The 26,984-nt window shown below is 47.6% G+C and overlaps 1 protein-coding gene across 3 annotated transcripts in view; it reads left to right on the top strand.

Annotated features, from left to right (window-relative positions):
- LOC126652701 (uncharacterized) overlaps positions 1-26,984 on the top strand; it is a 45,420-nt gene extending 18,436 nt beyond the window's left edge. For 2 of the 3 annotated variants that reach the window (XM_050339747.1, XM_050339746.1), the window contains exons 2-8: positions 11,430-11,547; positions 13,168-14,901; positions 20,556-20,730; positions 21,431-21,635; positions 22,044-22,666; positions 24,283-24,428; positions 25,253-26,984. In XM_050339747.1, the coding sequence (XP_050195704.1) occupies positions 13,337-14,901; positions 20,556-20,730; positions 21,431-21,635; positions 22,044-22,666; positions 24,283-24,428; positions 25,253-26,048 (3,510 nt within the window). In that variant the 5' untranslated portion in view covers positions 11,430-11,547; positions 13,168-13,336 and the 3' untranslated portion in view covers positions 26,049-26,984. The remainder of the gene's footprint in view (positions 1-11,429; positions 11,548-13,167; positions 14,902-20,555; positions 20,731-21,430; positions 21,636-22,043; positions 22,667-24,282; positions 24,429-25,252) is intronic. The other variant, XM_050339750.1, reaches the window with a different exon arrangement.

Genomic DNA, 26,984 nt, shown 5'->3' with positions numbered 1-26,984 from the left:
CTTTTCTGTTTTTCAGTGCTTGGGAAATTTACTCATAGAGCCTCGAGCAAAAAAAAAAAAAAATCCAAGTTGAGCAGAGATGGAAATTTTTCATGTAACTGTAGATAAAACATCCCCTTTGATGATAAAACCACAATTTTATCTGCTCTGATTAAAAGGTTAATTAGATTTAGAGCATTTATGCACAAAGGAAAAATGACAGCATTTGTGCAACTTGCTCAGAGGTTGGCTTACAGCTAATCCACTGTGGTCACTCCAGTCCCCACTCCTGTCACAGCCTGGTGCCTCTTTTTTACAGCCTTGCCTGCAACATCAAACAGCAACCATAAAGCATTTGGCCACTGGTCCTGCCAGCTGATGAGCCCTATTTAAAGCCTGCTCATTGCATCGTGTGCATTTCTCTCTGCATAGGGAAGTAGTTAGCTTTGAATGTCACCCAGTCCTACGGAGGCAAGTGGGAAGATGGATTGTGTTGGCAGCAATCCATCCATCTGTTCATCTGCCAACACTAATGTTTAGCTTTCCAGGCTCCCAGTTGTCTTAAATAATGCTGACCTACAGGATCTGGGGTGGGAAAGGTCGCATAGCTCATTTAGTCTTCCATTTCTTAAGTGGTAATTAAACTTTCTGAGGTGTTATGGCTACATGCAGGAATTGTTGATGGACAGTACTTATGAGGTTGAGATTAAAGCCTTTCCTGAGATGCTGTGTTGCGTGAGGTTCTTACCATCATGTTGGCTGCAGCATCCCCACCTTATCTTCTCAGAGCACTCCTTAAAAAATGTGTTTATAAAGGATTAATGTTTCCTATAAGAGATTGGGTGTTTGCATGGACAATATTTCCTCTTTTTTGATTGGTAGTATAAAGTTGTATCTATAGAGTGGTTTTGTCTCTTGCTGTGGAGTGTTCAGCTTTGAGTAGGCGTGGGTAGTTTGTGACAATCACAAGGGCTACACACTTTTGGTGCTATGCAGGAGCCAACTTAGGAAAAAAGATGGTTGTTTGCCTACAGCTCTGCTGTGATGCTCTTATTTCAGCTTTTAGCACTGCTTTGGTAAAATAAATGTGCATGCAGTGGCTCTCTTCACCTGTTATGATCTGTACCTTATTTTTTCTCAGTTACAAAAAAAAAAAAAAAGGTTAACAAGAATGTAGAGACCTTCATGAGACACTTGGAATGTTTTGCAAAGTGGTGTGGAAGTAATGATACCTAAACTACCAACTGCAGACCCTACAGCAACAGAGTGGCATATGAAGGGACATGGAGTGTCCTGTGACTCTGGATCCAGGGTGAGCCTTCATCACACTTAATATCATGTGATGTAGTAGCACATGGAGAGAGGATCTGATTTACTGTCCTTCTCCCTCAATTGCTTAGAAAGAGCTGCAGAACTCTGCATTTATTCTTAAATTTTCTTCCCAGTGTTACGTGTGCAGTGGCTAACCTGCACTGCAAGATGATGCAGCTTGCACAAGGGATCCAGCGCGTTTGAGCAAACAAAACCATTTTCTTACAGCTGGCTCTGAACAAAGGGGCATGTCCTGCCTCCTCCTCCATCACCTTTCACTATAGCATAGGATCTGGCAGAGAACCAAAAAGATAGAGTCCCTTGGCAATACTGGTAAGTTAAAATACGTGGTTGTGGTTAGGAACATCCCAAGAGCACACGTGTTGGTATTAATCAGTCTTAGAATTTGTTTCTTAATGGTGGCTTTAAAAACATCTCCAGTAAACGATGCATGACATGATGCGTCTGGGGGACACTTGCGTGTGGTGAGAAATCCCACGGATCTCTATTGCCTCCAGTATGATCTCTCCAAATCCTGTCCCTCTGGGGTCACCTGGCAGTTAATGCCCAGCTGGTGTCAAAGACAGTCCAGATTGATTCTCCTATCTTGAATGCATCTGGTGCATTTTTAAGTTTTGATATAGTGATCTGAGAAACCTTTGGTGACCAGCTGTTTAAGGCAAATCACACCTGGCAAGTAGCCCTCTGGAATGTGTGCTCCTCTCAAAGTTCTGGGATTGGTGCCTGAAGGCCTTTATCCTGTTGTCTCCAAATGGAGGAACTCAGAGCTCCAGCCCAGTCCAAATCCCATTTCCGCTCAGCCCTGAGCTGCTGTGGGCAGTTCACCACCTGCCATGTCTCTGCAGTCACAGAGTTGTTAGCAGAAAAATAATAGCTGCAAACGCAGCACAACAGCAGTTCCCCACAGGCAGAGATCCTATTTCAAGAAGCTTTTACTTTCCTATTGCCACCTCTACCTCCCATGCAATAAACTAGTTCCTGCCCTCATCCATCCCTACCTGTTTGTGGTGGTACCTCCTTTCTTCCACTGGTAGCACTCACAGCTCCCCCATCCCCTCACTCCTGGCTGGGGGAAAGGCAGGATGCTGCAGCTCAGCCTGTGCTCTCCATCCTGGCAAGCAGCAGGTCAAGCAGAGCAGTTAGACTTGCTAATTGCAAGTCACAACATTTCCTGCAGGGAAGACATCAACTGAAGTCTCCTCCAGCCATCAGTGTTCCTAAAGCTTCTAATACAGACAGGCAGGCAAGAGGAGATAGAAAAAAAATCCAAATAATTTCCATAGCTAATTGAAATGGAGGGAAAGGGAAGAGCTGCAAATCCAACTTGAAAGAGCAGCCTTTGCCTCTGATAGTCAACTGGGAATTTACTGGAGCATTCAAGAGTATGAAACACAAGCAAAGAAATGATGCTGACGTCTGATCAAAGGGTTGCTATACAAGAGAGGGCCTCTGTCAGTGCTGGTCCAGCCTCCATGTGCTTAGGAACCTTGCCCAATAAATTTGATCAACAGCTACATGTAACATAAAGAAACTAACTGAATTTTTCTCTTGGGATCTGTTCCTGATGTAAAGTGTTTTCAGACTCTGTAGTCCATTAGAACTACGTTTATCAAAAGATGCAAAAGAGAGGAGCAGGGTAATTTTCTTTCCAGTTCTTGATTTCACATGGAGGCAAAGGATCTGAACACACAAATAGATGGAAAAGCTGACACATCCATTGGATCTGATCTACACTGGGGCATTTACTGGCAAAACTGTCTGTGTAACAGTACTGCTGTAGATACTGCTCCCTTGTGGATACACTTCTTCCTTAATAACAGATCCAAACCAATAAAAACTTTCTGGATTAAGAGTGCCCATTGTGCCTGGAGCAATACCACTGTTGGGAATAAAAGGATCTCTAGTAAGTTTGTATCTGTGTAAGACGACTCCTAGACGTAAAACACAGCAGAAAAGAGTCTCTGCTAGGGCAAAAAGCATATTCTGAAATTTGATGATAATACTAAAATCTTCCCCAAAACAGGGCATCTTACAGTTTGTGTACTCGTGCGTGAGCTTAGATAAATAGCATGTGCGGAGGAAGACAGAGTCCCAGTGGGGCATTGTCACTTCTTCATTAATGTGTCACCAACACGAATTGGGGATGCTTTCCCAGAGAAAGCAAGGTCAAAGAGAGGACTGGTGTTTTATAGGAAGATGGTTCCTGTGCCCCAAATCCTAAGAACACTTGTGCAAAGTGAAGGGGCCCAAAAGTGACTGGAGCGCAGCCTGTCCTTGCCAGCGGTCACCCAGCTCGGGGGAAGGGTGGAAGATTATTCTAAACTGCACACTGCAGGGTAGGAAGCTGTGAGAGAAGAGTGCACAGCGCTGAGCCTCAGGGAAATAGAGCAAAAGACTGTGCAAGAGGCTTTTCCACGCTTGAAACAGCTCTGGAGAGGCAGGGGGTTCCCAGTGGCTATCGTGGCAGCTGAATGAAATTGTCACTTGCGATAAGGCATCCTGAGAGCTGGGGGAAATCCTGGCTCTGTGCCCACTGGCACAGGTCCAGGTGATTTCACTGGAGCCAAGATTTTTACTCTGTATGTGAATTGAATTGCCAGGGTGAGTGAAGCTGCAAAACTATCTGCTGGTGATGAAATCCACTTGCAGCAGTGCACCTCTGCACCAGAGCCCTGCTGCGAGCAGGAGTGTTTGCAGGGGCTCTGGAGAACACCTTGTTGTTCTTGTGAGAGGCTGGAGGAGTCAGGAAGTGTGAAGTGCCACTGAATTCGTCAAGGATGTCACATAAATGGCCATTTTTAGGCAAATTCATGTTTTCCTGGGGGATTTTTTGACCCACTTTATTTTTTTTTATTATTTTCTCCCTATCTTTCCCAGGATTCCCACCAATGCCAGGGACTATCCATCAATATCACCATAGCAACAAGAAGTCATTAATGGTATTGTGCCTATTGACAGGATCTGCAGGGTGCTGAGCTGGGTGGTGAGCCATCACCTTCAGCTTTAGTGAGAAAGGCGAGAGCTCGGGATCTCTGCAGGATCAGGGAGATCTTTCATTCTCCATCCCCTGCATCTCCCCAGAGAAGTCCTGCGTTGTGTAGTGGCCATAAGGACATATTTCTTCCCTTAGCAAGTTATATGCAGCATATCCTGGCAGCATATTCTTAGGGGACTGCTGCCAGGAAAAGATGGGGCTGCATTTGCTGCACGAGTAAGGATAAATGTGCTTCTCTTGGATTTGTTTGCACGGGGCTGTGGCTCTGAGAGACACTTTACATTGCAAATAAGCAACTTATCCTGCAAACCTCCAGGGAGTTCAGAGCAAAGCAGGAGGCTCAGGGGCCAGGAAAGGGGAATGGCAGGCTAAACTGCAAGGAAAGATAAAAGACATGTCATATAATTCTGCTAAATGGTGAAGGAAGGGAAATTCTCAGCGGGTGTAAATTAGCATTGACAAGCAATACTGATTTACACCCAGCTCGTGGTCTGGCCCACAGTTTAATCAGCTGAAAAGCATCAGCATCTGAAAAGGAGCGTGTTGTTTAGAGAGGCCTGTGGGAGGAGTTGGAAATCTGCAAAAAAGAAGAAAATAAATTCTCCTTGGTAGGTAGGGAAAAGCTTGTGATGTTCCCTGGGACTGATGCAGAGGCAGAGCCTGGCCAGCTGCACCAGTTCCCTGTCAGGACTCCCACTGAGTGGTAGCAGGCAACATGCTGCACTGGACCTTCTGAGGACACATCCCTCAGCTGAGACAGCTGGCAGGTACAGTCCTCCCAGCTTTTCTGCAGAAGATAAGTATGCCCACACTCAGAGGAAAGGGAGGTGTGCCTGCCTGTGGCCACCCCTGCCTGGCCAGGACCGCTGATGCTACTGTCACCCACATTTCCTCACACCAGTCCTGCCTCTGCCAGCAGTATGCCAAAGCGCCTGACAGCTTTGGGATGTGACCAAACAAGGCATAGAATGAGATCATCCATCTCCCTCACCCTCCCGAACGCCTCCTTCCTCACCCAGGCCTCTTTCTGATCTCACAGATGAGTTGTGACATTGCTGGCATGGAAGAACTCTGCTCATCCACCTACCATTGGCTTTGGGGAGTGCTGGAGTGGGTTCCACTGCAAAGTTAATAAACTGAGATCAATAGGATTAGGTTGGGGGATTTTTTTGTCTCTAATGAGATGAGAGCCAGGGTTTATTGCCTTATTGGAAAGACCAATACAGTAAGCCACTAGTGCACTCAAAGTTTGAGGCTTGTGGCTGTGCTGCAAAATAATGTCTTCCTGGTACAAGGAAGGGAGCAGAAACTTTTGACATACAACTTACTCCTAGAATTAAGGTGTGAATTATTTCCTATGCCTTATGCATTTTAAGGATTAGGCTGAGACTCTTGGGGCAATCTTAGAACAAGGAATTAGGAATACCTTCAGCAACCATGAAGGATCCAACTGTATAGGACTGGCTTTCTGTTCTGTTCCTGGGACTGGTGGAAGCAATGTAACAGGACAGGGGAAATGCTGTGGTGCCTGTTGGTCATGTATTGCTAGTTCAGCTAGGATTATTTCCACCATGAAAAAAATTCAGCAGTATGACTCAGACCCTGCAGATCACAAGATTAAGCCATGAGTTAAATGATGATGGTAAAAAACAGATTTGTTTTTTCCCATTAAGTGTGACTTGGCTTTTTACGTGCACAGCAGCTAACTCAAGCCTCAGCATTGGCTCTGCTTGGTTATAATCCTGTGGGCTGTTCCTCCAGCTGTGAGAGGGGAGCAGAGTGGTTCACAGTGTTACAGACAAGGGCAGGACCTATCAATCAGATGTCACCTGCAGGTTCGCAGGTGCCACGGGTGATCTGGCCCTCGAGAGGACTTCATTGCAAATGGGACCTTCTTCTTCCTGAGAAGGAATCATTCAAAGCAGCTTTGTGGTCAACCAGGGTGTTGAAAAAAGGTGATGGCAGTTGGTGGGTACTGCCATGTCCTGAGATGCTTCACATCTGATTATGCCAAGCAGGTCCAACTTGGACACTTGATGAGGGTGTCAGCACTGGGTCTCCAGGAACATTTGCACAGAACCACCATACTCAGCCTTCCTTAGCTGCAAAATGAATGCTAATCCTCTCAAGCTCCGGTCCCGCTGCTTCATTGTCAGCAGGGCTGTTGGAGCAGTATTTTCCAAGAGATTGAGTGGTAAAAGGGGGTACAAACAAGGAATCAAGAGGGAACACAGGTCACCTTGAAAGTATGCTGCCTGAAATTAGTGCGCTGGAGTGCCTGCCCTTGGACGTAGGCTGGAAGCATCATGTCATCACAGCCTTTCTGAAGGAGGAACACAAGAAGAAAACCATGCTGTGACACAAGAAGGAGAAGCTGCTCAGACTAAGAGAGCAGCCAGAAAAAAATCATCAAAGGCACTGCTACCAAGTGCACAGGTGTGTGGAGCACTGTGGTTTCTCAGGTGAAACCTTTCAGGTCAATAAACTGCAGCTCCCAAATAGCTTAAAAATCCCACAGAGAGACAAGAACGCTTAAGGCCTTAAGTGAGTCCATAAAATTTTGTGAATAGCTTTCCCACTGCCATGACACTATTTTGAATCCAGTATAACCAAAATAGAAGTTCACATGAAGTTCTGGTGATTCCTACACTCTCCCTGGTGGAACTGTGCTAGCAGGATGTTCCTATGGTGACCAACAGATAACTGCGGACAGATTCTTCTCTGGTACATCTGGCTGGCACATGTGGACATTTGGGCTGCTCTGACCAGCCAGCCCTGACACTGGCCACGGCCAGGTGTTTTTCTGGAGGCAGTGGTGATGCTGGTGAAGCTGCAGAATGATGTGTGTCAAGCAGCAGCCATGGATGGGTTGTGTTAGCTTGTGTTCAGTGCAGTGGAATGGAGGAAGAGTTGGGGAAGCAGGAAAAAAATCCTGAGAAGAGAATGAGAAGAGACAGTATCGTGTGACAAGGCAAGCAGCTTTAACACAGCAGAATTTAATGCCACTGCCTGTGCTCTCAGCAACCCCTCGACCCTGGGATGCACTGGGTCTTCAGAGGTTCCCCATGCCAAGCTGTCTCTGAGATTTCAGGGACAATAAATACAGTGAGCAGACTGAAAAGGTTATTGTTTTCTCTTTATTACCTGTTTTTGGAATCAATATGGCAATTGTTCCTCTTATTAGCAATCCTGATTTGTACTGTGGAGCAGACAATGAAAGCAGTGCTAATACTGTAAACTCAAGGAAAGCTACATTCAGCTATTTACTCTAGGAAGGAAAAGAAACCCAGGAAATGGTACTGGCTTAGAGAACTACTGTGGCTGTACCTCTTCTGCTGCAATTAACAGGCACTATATAAGCCCTGTTCCTGTTTCAGCTGCTATAGCAGACAAAAAAACCTCCAAACTCCCAAGAAATAGAACTGCAGTCACCTTATCATCCTGCTGCATCAACCAGTTTCTACAGCACAGCTGTGGTTAAGAGAACAGATAGAAAAGAAAATACAGCCAAGGCACCTTTATTTTTCTTGTTAACCTTTAACTTGAAAAAAATAAATGTATCTGGCATTCTATCCCTTGAGACTGCTGGTGTTCTGCTAAGCAGCTGAAGTGATGTGCATGACGTGGCAGTAGACAGATCATGCTGCGTCCATGAGGTTTGCTGTATCAGATAGCAAAAAACTCACAGCAGTATTGTAGCTTGCTAAAATCCTTTGTACAGCTCTTTGAAATGTGCTGTTTGCATCCATCTGGCTGGTTAGATCTCTGAAATAAAAGGGAGATTGTACTCCAGAATAAACTAACCTCTGTTCAGTGGTGCATTTTGCAAAACCTGATGCAGAGAAATTAGAATAAAACCTGAAGGTTATTTTGATCTCATATTTCAAGATGGAGTAAGGTATCTCCCGTTACTCCCTTCCCCTCGAAGCAGGAGTTTGGTGTGATGGCTGTGAATCAGAAGTTAATTTGCTTGTGACTGAGATGGTGTGAAAGTGGAAAGTGGAAAATGTACCAGTCTCATTTGATGCCTCTGATCAAGGCAGGAGAGGCCAGACAATAGCAAGCTGCTCTCCACCATTTCATGGAACAGATTTCCCTCTTTGGTAAGTCTGTTGAGCAAATCTTGCTACAGTGAACTTTGCAAAGCAGCAACAGTAAACCTACTCAGCCCTGCCAGATTTGGTGGCCTCTTTTCCTGAGGCCTTGTGAAGCTCTGTGATCCCCTGTCCTGATGTCCCTGGAGTCCTTGAACATTACTGGTCTTCTCCACAGTGCTTTTCGTCAGCAGTGAGCTACTTATCCTGTGCCTGCCTGCTTCATCCTCCTGACACTTTATCTGGTGCTTTGCTGGGAAGGTCAGCCAGGCAGAACGGTCCTGATGTGTTTGGGAGGGAATAATTTATCCGTCAGCTTTAATCCTTGAGAAATAAGTTCTTGGGGGGATTTTGCAGGAAAATTGAGGTTAGTGGCAAGTGTCCAAGCAGGCACTTATCAGAGTAGTGGAGAAGATGATTAAACAGAATCACATGGTAGAAAATAAGCTGAGCACACATTGCTTTAGTCTTATGCTCACTTAAGGCGTGAGGTTCGTAACTGCTAGGAGCTTTTCCGTCCCTGAGCCAGGGAACAGGCAAGTGCTGCACAGACAATGTGACTGAGGAGCAATGATGTGCCACAGTAGCAGCCAACACTAAGCTCTGTTTTACTATTTGGCCTGGAGGATTGCTGAACTAGAATAAAGCCTGAGCTTTGGGGAAGCATGGACAGGATTGCCTGGAAGTACCCAGCTGGGTAAATGAAGGTGTGTAGCCTCAACCCACAGTGCTCACATACACTGTGGAGCAACAAAGAACTGGCAATTCACTGCTTGGTCTAACTGGAAGAGAGCAAAGGATGCCTTAGGACTGTTGTGTACCTTCAGGAGACAGTGAATTAGGACCCAGAGCTGGGTTACCATGTGAGAAATCAGCATTTACTTCTCAGCATTCCCTCACACTTCTGTGACATTTGCTGGTTTCCATACCTGGCATCACCTGCTGTAGCTATAGACTGTACTTACGGCTCTGAGGTGGTGGGAGGGCAAACTCTTTCATGTTGCTGGAGTTCCCAGTGTTTCTTTGTTGGTGACTTTGTTGGTAAGACCGCGGCTAAATAGTCTGTATATGCAGTGGGTCTTCAAGTATGTGCTGGAAGGTGATCTTAAGGGTATCAACCATAAGCATATTAACTGAGATTTTTTTCTTCTGTCTCCATCTGGTGCTCTCCTCCAGCAGACTGCTTAGAACATGCTTGTGGCTGTGTTACTTGGGAGCTGACATCCCTTATATTATGGGGGTGTCAATGGCCTGACAAACGCAGGCATGTGAGCTGAAACTATGACGCTGTTGCTTGTGTGCCATGAGGAATGGAGCACAAGAACAGGGAAAAGGAGGGAGAAACAGTGTTTCCTGGTTACAGGCCAGGTACAAATTATCTGGTGTTTTAGAGAGACCACTACTTTTTTTCCTGCTTCAAGCATCCCTGAGCAGCGGGAAGCAGGCTGTGCCTCAGCACAGCCAGTGCCCCTTCACAGGTCATGACTCGGGCAGCAGCTGGCCAGGGTGCTCAGGGAAATTAGGCTTTAGCTACCTGACGTGCTGTGTACAAGCCTCAGGGTAGTGACGTGGGGGGAACGGGCAAGTTCAGAAGAGTTCATTAGGAAAGAGGAGGTCCTTCCAAGAATGGAGTGACAGGGAGGAAAGGTGCTGCTGCCCCAGATAGCTGTTATGAGATTGCTACAGCTGCCCTGCAGGCGTGAGGTGAAATGGAAATCGCTGATTTCTGAGGCTCCCTCTCACCCCAGCCAAGGCACCACACCCCATTGCAAACCCCCCTGGGCATCAGCTGCATCTGTGTGCACCTTTACTCTGAGCTCTCCTGGAAGTATCAAGGGGACTTCCTGTGTCTAAAGTGTTCTCTTAGACCAAAAAATCACATTTTAGAGAAAGAAAAGTCAGCTCTGTTGGGTGACAAATATTAAAATTAATTATTTGGAAACAAAATTCCCATCTTCCTCCACTTAATCCAGTAAATTTGCCTATGTGTCAGCAAACTCTGTGCAGCCTCTGAAAAGTCTCTGTCTCCTTCTGTCTCACAGCCTGCTCTGGCTGTTCTCTGTCTTCTCTGGCTTCTCCACTCTGCAAACCTGCCTCTAGCTACTGCTCTCTGTCCCTCACTCTGCCTGTCCCACTGTGCCCACAGGAGGTTTCTCCCAGATGGTCCTTCCCTGAAAGTGACTTTTGCCATCCCACACACATCTTCTGGAAAATCCTGCCCTGGCAGAGTAGCAGCAGGTCCCTGCTGCCTGGCAGTGCTCCTGAGCACTGGCACCTTCCACACCCGCTGGGGAAATGGGCCTCAGTTCTCCTGCAGGCAGAGGGGTGCCCTCACCTGCTGGTTGGTTTGAGGCATCCCCCTGATTAACAGAGGGATGCAACCCCCCCTTGTGTGGTCTGTGCTGTCACTTGAGCAGGCAGGGGCAGAGTGGCCACTGACAACCCATGCCTGGCATCACTATAGCTGACCTGCTACAGTGGGGGTCAGCACTATGAGCCCTGGCAGTGAACGTCCACCTGAAAAGAATCATGAAGACTAAAAGTCAATTGCCTTCTCAGTGCTGACCCATCTCTTGATGAAGGAAGCAGCCACAGACAGATCCTCCCCTGTCATTTCTGTTCCTCTGCTTTCTTGCTCTTCTCCTGACTGCTTCTGCCCCTGCCTCTGTGCTTTCTTCTCTACCCCCTTGCTCTCACGCTCATACATGTAGAGCCTCCCTCACATGGGCCTCGCTTTCTCTTCAGGCCTTGCTGTATGCAGCTCCCTGCCTTGGGCAAGGGCAGCTTTATTCTCAGCTCTCACTACAGCAAGAGCTGTTTTCTCTTTATACCTACTCTGAAAGCACAGTACCAAAAGTACATGGTGGTTTTTAGTCCCATGGCTGTGACCTGATCACAGACCAACCTGACAGGCCATGGCATCTTTTATTAACAGCACTTTCTCACAGGAGCCCTTTGGCACTACCAGGAGCCGTGTTACCTACTCAGTGACTGGCTCTCACATCATATAATTCTCTCTTTCTTGACAGATTATGTTATAACCTATGATCACAGAAAATCCTGATCCTCACGTTTCTCTGCTGTCACCTGTGGGCTCCTCCAGAGCCGTGGAGAAGGGGAACTCCAGCCCCACCATGACAAGACCGGGTGAGAAGTGCCTGTGAACAGCCACACTTTGAGAACTAGTTTTAATTTTTATTTTTAGCAGTTATGAAGGATGGAAATAATGATGTTCTCCATTCAGCAGTGAACCACAGGAGCAGCTCTGCCTTCCCTCTCTGGGATTAGATTAAAGATAGTTTCATTAATGCGGGGAAAGTATGCTAATTTGAGCCACTCTAAGCAAGGGATGAACCGAGCTCCCAGCACGTTTCCAAGATTGGCTTCCAGGCAACACACTACCTCAGTCTACCCCTCAGATGGAAGATGTCTGTTGGTGTGTCACGTGGTGAGATGCCTGAGGTGTCTTAACCTTCAGGGAATAACAAACCTCTTCATTCCTGTCCCGATCAAGGTGGCTGTGCTGCCTGAATGGTTTGCCACATGTGGGGAATCCAGATGCACTACGGAGCAGACAGTCTGGGCTGTAACTTATATGGTTCTATCTTGCTTTACCAAGACCTCTTCCTATGTGTTCAGCCTGTTTGGTTCCTGCCTGGCTTATTACTAAAGACTGATGCCCCACCATCCCAGCTCTATCTTGCCCTTATGAATCTCAGGCTAACCCCATATCCCCTGCCCAATCTTGCTGTCCTTTAGGTATGGCACTCACTCCTTGCCTTTGCCAAGGAAGGGAGTGGACTGAGCTCTAGCAGACACTCGTGCCTGGCAAGTCTAGGAGTCCTTGTGAGAAATGTAGAGTCTCTCCATTCAGCATAAGGGGGCTCCATCCACTTCCAGAGATCACTTAGATACTTAGCTTTCATCCTACTGGCCCAAACTAGAGTTTGGGGATTTAATTCTCTGTTTTGAACATGAGATTTAGTCACTTGGATTCTCTGGTCTTTACAAATGCTAAACACAGCTGATAGGAGCAGCCTTGGAAAGAACACCTTTCTCTTTCTGGGTCTCATGGAGGGTGATCATTTGGGCTTGTGTCTAAGGAGTCAGGATGGTACCTGTGTGAAAGTCTGTGAGGTACCTTCGTCTCTGCACCAGGAAGGCCTTTGGCAATGCTTGGCTACCATATGCAGTGTATACCCCATATGCATCTTCCCTGTGAAGGGTGAATCAGAGCAGTAAGGGGCTGCAGGGTGACTGTTAGTCACAAAACCACCACCTTTATTCTTCCTTCTTGCTGCTTGGGACTTCCAGGAGAACGCAGTGTTATGTGATCCTCTCACACCCCCAGCCTCCCCCTTAACCCACACACACTTGTCTGCACCCCTTTTGAGGGCAAGAACCTCACTATCTCTTGTAAACCTGCTGTCTCCTGAAGTGCTGCAGTGAGAGTAAGCTGGGCCTGCAGCAAGCACTTCTAAGCATTTGTCACTGGAGTTAAACCACATTATTGTGAGGGAGTTGCTGAGGTTAGGTAGGATAAACTTCTCCAAATTCAGATGGGTAGTGTAAGGCCACTGCTGGCTTGGCTAGAGGAAAAAAAGATTCCCTGCCCCAAGCCCTATGGCTCATCTCCTAGTTATGCTGCTCTGTTCCTACGCAAGCTGTTGGTGTTGGCTTCTGCATTCCCTGGAAGCAGACCTGCTGTTGCATCCTGCGAGTCACCACCAGGCTGCTTCAGTAACTCATCTTTCCTTCCATTCACAGGTCTTCTGCGCATGGCGACTCCACCCATGTGAGAGCTCTCTTAAGTGAGTCCCCAGCAGCACACTGTGCTGTCTGTGGTCTGTGGACACTGACTGCCATCTAAGCGACACCCCAGCTCCCTCCTGTCCCCCTAGACGCCACTGTCTTAGAGCCTCCATGTGCATTTGCTATGACATACATCAGTGTTGATGAGAGACAGGAACACTGCCGGGTGATCTCGAGCTGCCAAAGTAATCAGCTCTGTGCACAACATGGCTTAAAGGATTTTTCGGTTAGCAGGATGCATCCACTAAAGAACCTAGACACTCACATTTTTTCTGGGGACTTCCACACTCTAGACTACTGCCACAAGGGCAAGGCACCTTTGGCTGGTCCTGTGGAAAACCGGATGTATCGGAGCGTGGAGAACCTTCACTGGGCAACAGTTGCCGACTCTGGGCTGTATTCTCACTGCCGGAGCCTGGATAACGAGATCATCTTTCGCTATAGAGGCACCAGTCAGTGGACAGAAGGCTGTGTGGAAGTGGCCCCGGTACAGAGCACATCGGACTCTCTGAGAAACCTTTCTCTCCATGCTAAACAGACGTCTGGATCTGCACACAACGTGCTCCTCCCTCCCTTTGCCAAAGTGCCTCAGTGGCTCTTCCCTTCTGCAGAGGAAAGAACCCTACGTGGGGATGCCAAAAAAGAGCTGAAGGAGAAGCTGAGGCTGCACAGCAGTAAGGTGGCAGAGCCCTGTAAGCCAGTGCGTCCCCAGGTGGCCCTGCCTGACCTGATGGCCCGGGAATTCTTTGAGTGCCAGGTGTGCCGGCAGTGCAAGAACGGTTGTGCTGTCAACTACTGCACGGTGCTGGTGGAACACACTGCCCTCAGGCACAGCCTCACGGGGAGACAGGGACTGTGCTTTGCACACAGGATCATCAGTCCAGAAGACATCAAGCAGGAGGCTCAGAGGAGGCTTCAGCTCCGAAGGCAGAATAGCTCCCCCAATTTGCCCCTTCAGCACACTGGGGAAAGCCATGAGATGGGCAAATCCAGAACAGCAGAAACCCTAGAACAATACAGTGGGGAAACAGATGACAAAGTTACATTGGGACAGAGCAAGAAAGGTCGCTGTAAAGGGAGGCTCTACATACCCACCTTTGAGGAATTTAAGCAGATGAGAAGAAAGGAAGGGAATTCATCTACCAGCAGCAGTGAGACAACAGATTGCTTGAATAAGGGTCTGCCTGCAAACCCGACGCTAGAGGAGGAAAAGAATGTCTGTTCAGAAGCTCTGGGGACCAAAGCTGTGAATGAATCTGCTGTCACAGCAGAGGATGATGATGATGTATTCCATGAAAACCACACCTCTACTGGCTTTTCCCAGTATCCGGCCACATGGGATGGTTTCAGAATGAGCAGTCCTGAGGTGAAGGACAAAACCTTCCAGACCTCCAGCCCAGATACATCGTCAGTCCCTATTTGCTCCAGTCCAATTCCACGATCACCTTTACAGGCAGTAGCAATACACAGAGCTGGGCAGGAGATCTTGAGTGATGAGCAGCAGAAAGGAGAGACAAGAAAATTAAATGATGTCCTCCACCTTGCAGGGCAGTCCCTGGCTTCTGAAGCCCAGTCCTCTTGCTGTTCATCGCTGCTGTTAGAAGCCACAGACTTATCCAGTTATGGAGCTAAGCTACAAAAAATGAAGGATGAATTCATAGGTTCAGCCTTGGAACTTATTAAGAAAAGGTAACATGCTCCATGGGGTCACTTGAAAGCAGTTCCCTTGTTAATGATCTGGTCTTTCTCCTGATATGTACATTTAAGTCCTGTAGCATAAATGCGTTGTTGGCAGAGTCTTTGATCTTAGAGTCTCTGATAGCCACATGGACATGTCTTTAAGCTGTTGAGCTTAAACTACATCTTTGCGTAGGATTAAACATCAAAAAGCATTTTCATCTAGACTTCGCCTTTTTGTGCACCTTAATCCTGTAAAGACAGCAGCCATTAGTAGTTCTGACACCCAAATTCCCACCCATTTTATTTCTGCATTAAATTGTTGAAATGTCTCTTTTTTTTTTTTTTTTAATCGTCTGTTAAAAGTAGAAGACAGACAAGGGATACAAAGTGCTAATATGATTGCTTTGAAGAAAGATGTAGAGTCTGTCCTACCACTGCAGGACATGAGTTTAGATAGTGTGACACGCAGCAACAAGTCCTTTCACTCACTGCCTGTATGTAGTGAACCAGCAGACAAGCAAGGTGGCTGCTATGAGTCTTTAACCACCTTTTGCAGACCCACACAGCAGTGAGTGAAAACACTTGCAAATACTGCTCACCTGCCAACTCAGTGTAGGCAGAGAGAGAAAATGGTTGTGTAAAGTCTTCCTTCGTCTTCTCCAACCATGGTTTTCCCCTTCTCTGGGAAAGACGTCCACAAGGACTGCTTTTTCTCTATCCTAGTTTTGGACACTGCAGTCCTGTTACCTCTCTCCTGCCAAAGAGAAGTGGATCCCTTACAATGCAGGGCAGCTTAATAGGAATCAGCAAAGTTCTAGAAGCTAAGGATTTGGGGCAGTTATCACTGTCTTGTCATGAGATAAGGCTGATGGGAAAAGGAGGAATAAGTGTTGGTGGAATGGGTTTTTTCCATGCACTTGGCTTTCATGGCTGGCTTTGCCAGGAATTGCATTTGACTTGGTTCCTGGCTGCTTCTGCAATCCACAGATCAGCGTGTGAAATGCCAGGGTATCGACCTTGTACGCTGTTGTGGTATTTCTGGAGTGCATGGGCTCTGAGACTGGACTCAGGTTTTAGAGGAGACAATAGTGATTTCTGCAAAGTCATCTGAAAGAAATTCTGTGGAGCTGAAGCAGAGTGACAAGCAGAAATACTTCTGCAGCTTTACATTCCAAAGGGAAGTAGGTGGTGTCAGAGCCCCAAACTCTTCCCTCATCTGTCCAGCCCAGCCTTTGTGCTTTTTTTCTAGAGTGTGAAAACCCAATGAAGAAGCAGATGAGAAGGCTGTAGTATGCAGCCATTTTCACTGAGTGGGTTATTTTTGTCATGGATGTGAAATGAATACACAGCCTGGCACAAGCCGTGAGTGAGAGTGTAGGAACAGCTGCCTCCATGCAGATCCAAGGTTTGACTGGTATCTGGAGCCCAAGGTGAATGCATAGCAAAGTACAGGAAATGTGCAGTGCATATGATCTTTCTTCCCACTACTCTCCTGGCCTCCAAACACTTCCTGCCCAGGGCCTCTATGGTTTCAGTGTGGGTTTTTTTGCTTTTAATATCTACAGTGGTTTTTGTTTCTGTGAATGTGTTCAGTCTCCCTAGTTGGATTTGTTAAAATCTATGAAGTGATTTTATTAACATCAAAATGATAGTTGTTCTAAAAATGAGAATGACAGTGGTTCCAGGATGAGAGAGGTTGTTTCATGTGAAGGAACCAGCCTGGCCTGTTTATTTTCTGTAATAATAACATCAATTAATGGTAATTGTTATTGCCAAAGCACTGGTTAGTGGGAAACTCGAGTTTCCTTTTTATGAACATTTTTCATTTTTCCATCATTTTCACCTGAGACTGTAATGTGCCTGAATATTCACTACTCAAGCTGATTCTCACTGCAGAGGTGAGAGACTATTTGTCTGGATGTTTTGGGTCCTAAATGGTACCCTAATGGGTCCTAAATGGACCTGAATTGACATCCAGGCCACATTCTTTCTAACTTCTAAATGAAATGAACTGAAAACTGAGGATTCAGTCCCATTTCCACTGATACTGAGCCCAGCAAGCCCTTGGTAGAGATGTTGTGATGGAGTGTCATAGAATAGAATAGCTAAAATTGTCTTCTCTTTTTAGTGGTTCTGTGTAAGTGTTACAGTTTTACAAAGCATTTCTGTCTGTAATTTAACTGTCTCCCTAGTAATTCATAGTTAATTAGTTAAGACTCATTCAATTGACTTAATATTTCATCAGTGAAGATTTGATTTTCAGTCTTGAAATTATGGCAGCTTTAGGCCCCTTGTCAGTCACTGGATACCTTTAATTTAGACTGTAGTCCTGGCTGGGAAGGGGTGTTGAGATCTAGGTGGAAATCCTGTAAGCATTTCAATATATAGTCCACATTCTGGAATGGTTAAATGGCAAATTGTTCTGGGTAAGGGTATGCAAGGACCAGGGGGTTGTGTCTGTGAAATGGGGGATATGGTGACAATAGAAACCTGCACAAAGAAGCAAAAGACGTGACTAAGAAAGAAGACTTCCTGAAAAGAGTGTTGGTCTGTATTTGGGATGACACCAGGATGGTGGGTAGAATACCAACTTCCCACAGCAGAGGACTCCAAGTCAGAAAGGCAAGTGACAGCAGGGAAGGTGTGCAGAAAAATGTTTCCATGAGTCAGAAGGAGTCAGGAACATGTGAAAAGGGCTGGCCTGGACAATGATACAAGCATGAAGAGTCCCATAGAGACCGTGAAGGAAAGCAGGTGCATTTCCAGTTGTACACCACACCCCCAGTGCTTCTGCTTCCGTGAGATTCAGAGAGGATGACCCAGAGGTTTAAAAAGACATTCAAAGATAACATATCCTCCCTGTGCTGGCCCGAGTGTATCACTTGTCTTGGGGGGGAACAAGAAAAACTGGTATCAATCCCAGGCATAAACTCCTGTCCCAGCACGTGGTTTGATCAGGAGGAAATATGCCAGAGTCCCACCTTCTGCAGCTCTACATGAGGGCAGAGGGGACTGCTTGAGCAGGCAGTGGTGCAGACCTGTTGGCAGCACAGATCTCTGTCAGGAGGAGGGGAGTGGAGAAAGAGGCAATATCCTGTTTTCTTGGCAATGTCCCCTCTTCCTCCTAGCCAGAGGCAAAGGTTGAAGGAGTACCCGAAGCTGTGGTTCTACAAAACTGCTTGTATCCTCCCTGTTTTGCCCACATCCCTCTGGTCACACTCCTGGTGAGCGAAGCAGCACTTGCCCCAGCACCACATGGCCAGTACGTCATGCAAGAGAATTCTAATCCCAATTAGAAGCAGAGCAGTCAAAGCAGGGATGAAGAAATCTCCTTTCACACAAGGTGGGCTCTGCATCATTGCCTTTTTCACCTCTCGCTGACCAGCCATGGGGTGGATTGACTTTCTCAGTCTCCAGTAGTGTTTCCGTAGCTCAGCTCTCTGGGTAGTATTGGCTCTTATTCCCACTGCAGGTCATGGCTGGAGATTTTTTTTAAATATCCCTATTGGGTTATGGAAACCACAGTAAATGGTGGCATCTGGTCTGCAGAGAGCTGCTGTCAGCTTCACTTAACGGAGCAGTAATATCCTGGAGTACTTCCCATATTTAAGTGGATGATTTTGAAGCACTGTAAAAATGATAAATGAAAGCTCAGCATCTCTCTGAGAGTCTGGTCTGTGTGGTGATAGGTGGTGTGATCAAGAAGGTAATATTTCAGTTATGAGCTCTGCTGCTGACCTTGGACACATCCCGTTGCCTCTCTGTGCCTCTTTCTGTGTGTTTCAACCAGGAACTGTTTGAGCAGGAGCAGCTTTTGGAATGGGTGGTTTTCTAACAGTAGCACATCATCCTCAAGAGTCTTCTTGCTCCTTAACCTGTGCTTCCCCTCCCGTGAGTGTGCCCAGCTGAACTGTTCATACTTTACCCAACTCAGTGAAACGTTGGTGAAACGATCTGGCTGGGAGTACGTGAGGTCAGGTGTATTTTTTAAACCCGTATAATTTCAAGACTGATTTTAGATCATAGCCACACAGGCAGTTACACAGGGCTGAAGGAGTGGCACCCCAAGTGAGGCCAGGCCAGGCCAGTACCAGGATGTGACCAGAGCCTTGCTGTGTTCCTGCGCTGCTCTTACTGCAGCCCTGTAAGAGGCTGACACAGTCCCTACTACAGACTGCTTCATGACAGTGCTGATGTTGGTATCCCCTTTCTGCAGGCTGGGCAGTAGAGACCTGGAGGGTGACAACAAAAAGTGAAAGCCGTGAGCCTGCTGTTGGCACTGTTGGCGTTGCTGCGCAAGCCACGTCTAAACTCTTTTAAACTGGTAGTGTCAGCAGGGACCTGGAAGCATAAATGGAGGAAGATGAAAAAGCATCAGCTGGAAAGATGCAAACCAACTTTTCTGGCCTGACAACAGAGACAGTTTGTGTCCTGGGAAATTTGTTCCCTCTTCAGCAATTTCAGTATTGGCTGATGGTTTGTTATCAGAGCCAACTGTCACTCACTGTAAGGAGAATGCCCATCTGTCTCATGTGTTTGCTTGTAGCTGACACTGTTGGAATTGCATATTAGCAGTATGACCTATCAGCATAAGTTCACAAGTGAAGCCTTTAAGAAGAAGCAGATTTTTCTCATAGGAGATTTTTGTTAAGCACAAAATATGTGCATAACCTGAAATGTGTTCCAGACTTTGGCTTCCTGTATATGCAAGCATCCGTATCCAGTCCTCACAGCCTTTCTTTGTAAAGGGATCCAAGTCCATAAAAATAAAGGAAATCCAAAATGAAAAAAAAATAATATTCTTCCAAGCAGGCTTCATTATGCATGGAAATAAGGTGTCTTAGAGAGTCTGTTAAAAAAAAAGTATCACAAGTAGTATCACAAACAACAGCCTGTCAACTACTCTGTCAAGTCAGTGGTTTTGCACCAGACTGTGTCTGTCTGGAGAGGTGGTGGTGTCTGCAGAGAGGGGAACATGGGGTTGGAACAGGCTGCCTGTATCAGCCAGACCAGGCCCATGTTAGCACCAGACAGCCGTGAATAAGGGCATCCCAGAATTGCCAAGTGAGAGCAACAGACTCTGCCAATCTTTTCAGGTCTCTTAAGTGCACCAAAAGGCCTGATCCTGAGATCACTGAAAGCAGGGGATATCTTTCCAGTGGTTTCAGTGGGCTTGGGATCATAAGAAATGAAAAACAGAGGGAAAGCTCCTTTAATCCTCTAATCCCTTCAAAGTATTTTGGTTTTTAGCAGGTTTTCTTCCAGATGAGCAATATGGTTTCTGTGTTGACAACACCTCTTTAAATAGCTGCAAATATGGATATGGCCTAACTTAGAAAGAAGTTTTTCTGGTCCCTGGGGAGAACCTCATGTTTTATGGACACAAAAATGCCCTGTGAACACCCAAGACTTGATAACCCAGAGTGATGTTGGCAAGAGTGCAGTTACCCAATTTGCACTACCTTAACTGAGCTGTGCTTAGAGCCCCTAAAATGCATGGACAGCCATCCATGCTGGACCAGTCATGATTCTTGCCTGCACTTTCCCTGAACTGTTGTGGATGGTTGTTCGAACTGGGGCTTGGTGCTCAGTCTCATCTGTGTCAGGAACAGCAGGACAACTGCATCCATGATGTTCATCAGAATCTGCTTCTTCCCTTGCAGCTGCAATGCTGAGACTGCTGCCAAATCCCCCTCCAAGGAACAGTGTGATCTGAGGGAAGCTGATCTCCCACCTCCGGAGGACAGCCAGCAGCCCACAGCGATGTCCATGGCAACAGAGACCTGGGAGGACAAGCCAAGCAATGAGACATCCAGCGACACTCCACCTGCAGGGAATGTAAGGGAGAGGAATTCACCTCATGTGTTCAGGACTTTTTCCTCATTAGAAGCTCTGAAGGATCCCTTAGTTGTAGGATCTGGGCAGGCTGGGAGCCTTCGATCTGAAGTCACACCAACTTCCATGAGTGATTAAACTCTGTTAGAAGCATTTCCAGTGCCTTTTTTATACAGTTAATGAAACAAGAGTTGGTTTTGTGCCCCTGCCTACGTGCCACTGCATTTCTTTCAGGGAGTTCAACAATAATGCCTTCATGGCTTCCAGAGTGTCTGGGAGATCAGACTCCCTCCTAGTCCCCTCTTGGTCAAACTGCTGATGTAGGTAGGGCAGGGAGGACGGAGTTGCTGCACCAAAATGTTCACAGAGCAGAGGCAAGATAGCTCAGATTCCCGGGAACAGGCCCCTGGCCTGGGCTGTGCTGTTGACTCCTTCATGTGTATTTGACAGCCATGATCCCACCCCCTGTGTGCTCAGAGCTACACAACAGCAAAGGGAAAGGGGTTCTTGCTCTTAGGACTGAGCATGACAGAAGGACCAGAGGGAACAGGTTCCTTAATGATCATGTAGAGGAGCTGCATTTACAAACCCACTGCTGATGAACTGCCTTTCCTCTGCCTTGTCAACTAAAGTCCAGTGGCTCCAGACCAGGTGCCACTTTGACCACAGCCTTGCTCCAAACCCTTTCCTGCCTTTGTTGCAGACCCCCAGTCCCGGCTGTCGCCGATCCAGCTCCGACATCGTCCACGAGAGCACGGATGGTGCGAAGGCCCAGCGGGAGTGCCGGCTGCGGCCACACTTCAGTGACCCTATGCCAACAGACTCGGTGAAGAGGAAGCAGCTGGAGCTGAAGATCGCGGCTGCAGCGCGGCAGCACGCGCAGAAACGCCGGCAGGAGCGGGACTATGGTACACACTCGGAGGGGCTGAGGGGCCGGATGCTGAGCCTGCTGTGCTGCTGTAAATATGGAGTAACTCTGTGACCTGGGGAAGGGAACCATTCTGGGTTGTACCCAGGCATGCAAGAAATCAGGATCTACTCTGCTGCATCTCTGTCCCTGCCTGGCGGGTGGCAGGGGAAGAGGTAGCCCAAATGAGTTCACAGGTATGGGCAGTGCAGGGATGACAGGCTCCAGGCTTCACCTGGGAGCCATTTGCTTCTCTCACCAGTCTGAGCAGCAAAACAGGGAGGGGAGGCAGCTCAGAGCCCTGCTTCACCAGATCTAGCATGTCCCTCCAGGATTCCTCATGGCAAGAGATCCTCAGGTGAGCTCTGTGCAGCTGGCAGTGCCTGTAATGATTTGTGTCTGTTCTCAGGTCCAGTGGTAGCAAAAGCCAACCTCGGCCATGGTGGCAGCTTTGATGAGACCCGCCGTGCCCCGCGTGGCTCCCTCCGCTCCAGACACCACTGGAGCAATGTCAGCAGCCTGAGCACGGACAGTGGGATTGTTGGTGTGAATGATGCCCGGGATGACCTGGATCCCAGCGAGGGCACCCGGACCAAGTCAGCGGATGTGGAGAGGGCAGATAGTGGCATTGGCCAGATGCCGGCCAGGAAGTGGAGGAACAGAGCATCTGAAACGCTGAGCTCCTTGCAGGCCTGGGAAGCCCACCGTCCCTGCACTGACTGCGGAGAAAGGGACCTGCCGGTGGAGACAGATGTTCAGAACTGCAACCAGAGGCGGGCTGACCTCTGCGAGAAGTGCCGCAAGCGCAGGACGGAGCGCAAGGAGTCTGTGCTGGAGTTTGTCAACACAGAGGCCAGCTACGGAGAGGACCTGCGCATCATTAAAGAGGAGTTCTACCTCCCCATGCAGGCAGCCGGGCTGCTGAGCCAGGAGCAGCTCCAGGGCATCTTCAGCAACATCCAGGAGCTCATCGACCTCAATGAGAACTTCCTGGAGATACTTCAGGAAGAGATTGATCAGGCCTTTGACCAGGTACGATGCTGTGTGCTCTGAAGGGGCCAGACCGGGTAGGCAGGAATAGGTTTTGTATCACTGGGGCAGCATAGCTGGAGCAGAGGAGCAGGAGGGAGGACTCCTTGGTTATGGTCATCTATCTAGTCCCTTGCTCCCTCAGCTATCGTAAACTAGTGATTTCAGAAGCTGTGTGCTAGGCCTCATAGCTGCTTGCCTCACTCTCTGCTGTGGTAATGCCACTGGCCTCACAGGCCACCAGTAGTCCTGCTCATTTATCCCATTTACAGGACCTAATGGTCCCATTACCAAAGTTAGCTCTAAACTGCTTAGCCTGGATGCTGGTAAGAGTGTGACCATGGGGGCACAGAGCTCAGCTTGGTCTGTCTCTCTAGCAGTGCTCTTGTAGCCCTGAGCTGGCTTGCTTCATGCTGGCTTGTCTGTGCTTGCCTTGGCTTGCAGTTTTCTGCAGCTTGGCTCTAGGCTGGCTGCAGGGTCAGGCAGCACAGGCTGCTCCCTGCTCTACAGCTCTGTGTACTGGCTGTGTACCACCCTATGCACCTGCCTCACAAAAGGAGCTTTCCTGCCCTACCAGTATGGTGGTCAAAGGGCAGAGAAATAAAAATAAGACTAGAGCAGCAGACAGTCACTGCAAAGGACATTTAAACAACTCCACATCCTCTTTTCTTTAAGAAACCAAACCCCATTTGTTGCTGTGTCAGTTTCTCCAGGATATTTTGCTCTCTAGGAGACACATCCCTCCTCTCTCTGAAACTCTGCATGTCAGACTGAGTGACACGTGCCTCAAAAGCTGGCAATTTGGACAACGTGGCACAGTGAAGACAGATGTGCACTGTCCATTTGATGTTCCCTGTGAAAAATTTATTGAGGCAATGGCTTGTACAAACAGCCGTGGGTTTCCCCATCTCCTCCATCTTGCCTTGGCAGTCAGAGCTCAGTACTGTACCGAAAAGCTGCCAGCAGCCAAAGAACTGCTCCCTCTCCTGCTGCTGAAATTAGTGATTGCAGAGCATGTCAGCAGCATACACCTTGACAGAGTTTAAAGCATTATGTGGCACCAAATTATTGCTATTCCCATAACTTATTACAGAAATCAGAGGACAATTTACCATGGTATTTATTTTTCCCTCTAGTCATCAAAGTAGCCAGTAACACAATTGAAGGAGACTGCTTCCCAGCCAGACCAGTTGCTGGGAGCAACTGAAGTAAGGTGCCATTGGTGTTACTGAGTTACAAGCCTCCCCTGCACAATTGCTCCTAAATTCTCTCTGTTAATTTATGCACTGCTGCCCCAGTAAACCCTTCTGAAATAGGACACTCACTCCGTCCTTTGAGCCCCTGCTCTGGTGAGCTGGCTGAGTGCACAGGAGGAGAAAAGACAGCTCTTTGTGTGTGGAAGAGCAAGCAGTTAGACCAGCTTTCCTTCCCCTCCCCATGCACTGCTTCTCCCCGACCTGCAGGGACTGCCTTTCCACTAGGAAGGGTGAGCCCAGCTCTCCCTTTGCTCTGGTGCTCAACAGGTCCTGCACAGGGTCATGCTGCCAGGAATGAATGCAGGCTCTGTGGCTGTGCCTCTCCTGAGCTAACCAAGCAGGGGATCTATTGCATCCTTGCAGGGGGATGATGACCTGATGACCGTGTGCATTGGAGAAATATTCCTAGAGTTTGTCAACATGCTGCCGGCCTTCCAGACCTACTGCCTCCAGCAGTCCTCCTCCGTGAACATGCTCAATGCACTGGAAAAGGAAAAAGAGTTGCTCAGGTGAGAACGTGGCTGAGTGTGTTCATCCAGGCTTTGGGGACAGAAGGACACCAGGCTGAGTGTGAAGCCCTTGTCAGCCCAACTAGATCAAAGTTTGATGCTAACTTCCTTCAGTTATCACTGCTCTCTGTTGGGGTGAGGACAGTAATGTGTTCTCCAAACAATACTGAGTCCTTGGTATCTCCACTGAGGCCACCAGTTGGTCCCCAGCCATGTTTTGTGGTAGCAGTGTCTGCCCACTGACCACTGCACTGAACTATCACCAAATAGTGCTCAGCTGAGAACAGCTCTCAGTCCCTGTACCGGAGCCCAGGTTGGATTTCCAGTGGGAAAAGCCACTGTGAGGCAGACATGGTTTGAATTTGTTTCCCATTCCTAGCCCCAGCTTACTGGAATGTCAGGCGAATAATTTCTCTTTCCATTGCTCAGCTTAAAATGATGACAGTATCAAATTCGTGTTTAGAGTGCTGCGTAATCTAATGATGAAAGGTGCTACAAATTAATACAATCAGATATAAGCTGATGTATCTGCCTCGTGTCTATGTCGGGGGTACCAGGGAAAGATCACACCCTTGCTATTTTATGATTTGATAGAAGACTCTTAGGATGCTGTGTGCTGGTGTCCCAGGCACCTCATCACAGTTCTGCAGCTGAGCACAGGGGCAGAAATTGTTGTTGGTCTCTAAGAAGAAAGAATTCACGAGGTTGCAAAACCTGGGGGGCTGCAGTGCCCAGCAGCACCATGTTGTTCATTTGCTTTTGGGATTGCAGCATCTGCCAGCAGAACAGCTGCCATTTCATTCTCTCTTCTTAAATCCCTGCAGAATATTCCTCAATGTCTCCCAGAATGACAACACCGCACTGCGGCGCATGAACCTGAGGTCCTTCCTGATGGCCCCCCTGCAAAGAGTCACCAAGTACCCACTGCTGCTCAGCAGAATCATCAAGGCCACCACCGAGTACCACCCCGATCACGGCAGCCTGCGGGAGGCCAAGAGCCGCATCGAGTCCCACCTGGAGCACATCAACATGAAAACCAAGCAGGAGGGGAACACGTGGACCCTCCGATCCTTTCGCCAGGACAGCAAGAAGAAGAGGGAAGTCATTAATATTGAGATGAGAGAAACTGCGCTCAAAACTGTTGGTTGGCTGCGCGAGGAAACGCGATTTGTGATGGAGGGGTCTCTGCAGCTGGCCCAGCCCCCCGATGGCCAGTGGGTGAAGAAAGGCAGCAAGACTCTGAAGTTCCAGAACATGCAGGTCCTCCTCCTGGTGAACATGAAGCGTGTGTCCGAGTCCAGCCTGGAATCAGCTGAGCCAGGGCCTGTGAAGGATGCCGTGCTGGTACTCATCAGGGACAAAAATAACGGGAAGTTCCATTTGCTCAGGGAGCCCTTGAGGCTGAGTAATTGCATTGTCTCCACTGATCCCGACTGTGACGACACTTTTGAACTCATTGAGATCAGGAGGGAGGCGTTTGTGTTCCGGGACAGCGACCGGGCACGGACTCACCACTGGTTCAGGCAGATCAGGCGGTACTCCAGGGAGCTGGGCTCCTGGAAGAAGCGGCGGAACGCGCTGCCCAACATCATGATCAGCACTCCTCACACCAGGCCCTGAGTCCTGCACAGGCAGACTTGGCTTGGCCAATGTCACGTGCAGAGACCATCAGGAACCTCAGTGGCTTGAACTTGCTGTGCTCCATGGACAACACAGGGAGGAGTCTGGCTCCCAAAGACTCTTAACAGCACTGGAAGCACCACAGCCTAATGCTGGTCTCCAGCCTCAGGACTCACAACCAGTTTGTGACTCGTATATACAGAGATGGTCTCCCCTTGAGGAGCAGATCACTGGAGGAAAATACTGTTTAACTTGTTAATATTGCACTGCAGGAGAATGATGTATGATGCTTGCCATTGCATGGATTGTGTTGAAAGCCAGTCTTGATGAGAGAGGTTTCCACTATTGACTGTATTTCATCAGCATTAGGTAAAGTCAGGGTCAAAATTAGGTGCAGTATTATGCAACAGAGGATGAAAGTTGGAGAGAAATATGTTTTCCACCAATACTCCTAAGGACTGTATTTCATTATTCACCTCTGTATATTCAGTCAAAATACTTGTTTAAAAAGAAAGGCCTTTCATCTTTAATCCACATCAAGTAGATGTCAATTTGCTCAAATTTAGCTGCATGCACACAGCAAAAAAAAAAAAAAAGAAAAAAAAAGAAAAAAAGGCAAAAAAAAGGGCAAACATGAACAAAAGGAGTTTTTGCTCTCTGACACATACACCCCACATATGTGTAGAACCTGTGGAAGAGCAGCATACCCAAATGAAAGTCTGTTATTTAACTGACTTAGGGACTGGAACATAATGCTGCATCTGAAGTATCTCAGAAGTATATGTAAATACAGCTCTGCTACCACTGATAGTGAACTTCAGAGTTTGCGATTATTTAAATGATGTAATCTAGTGTATTTCAAAATTTAATTGAAAGGAACAATTTACATTGTACTGTAGAGTAACATAAAAGGTTTTAATAATTATGTTTCAATTA

The sequence above is a fragment of the Myiozetetes cayanensis genome, unplaced genomic scaffold (genome assembly GCF_022539395.1).
Source record: "Myiozetetes cayanensis isolate MyiCay16 unplaced genomic scaffold, myiCay2020 scf9, whole genome shotgun sequence".
NCBI classification, from domain to species: Eukaryota; Metazoa; Chordata; class Aves; order Passeriformes; family Tyrannidae; genus Myiozetetes; species Myiozetetes cayanensis.
This window is presented reverse-complemented; position numbering and strand designations above follow the sequence as displayed.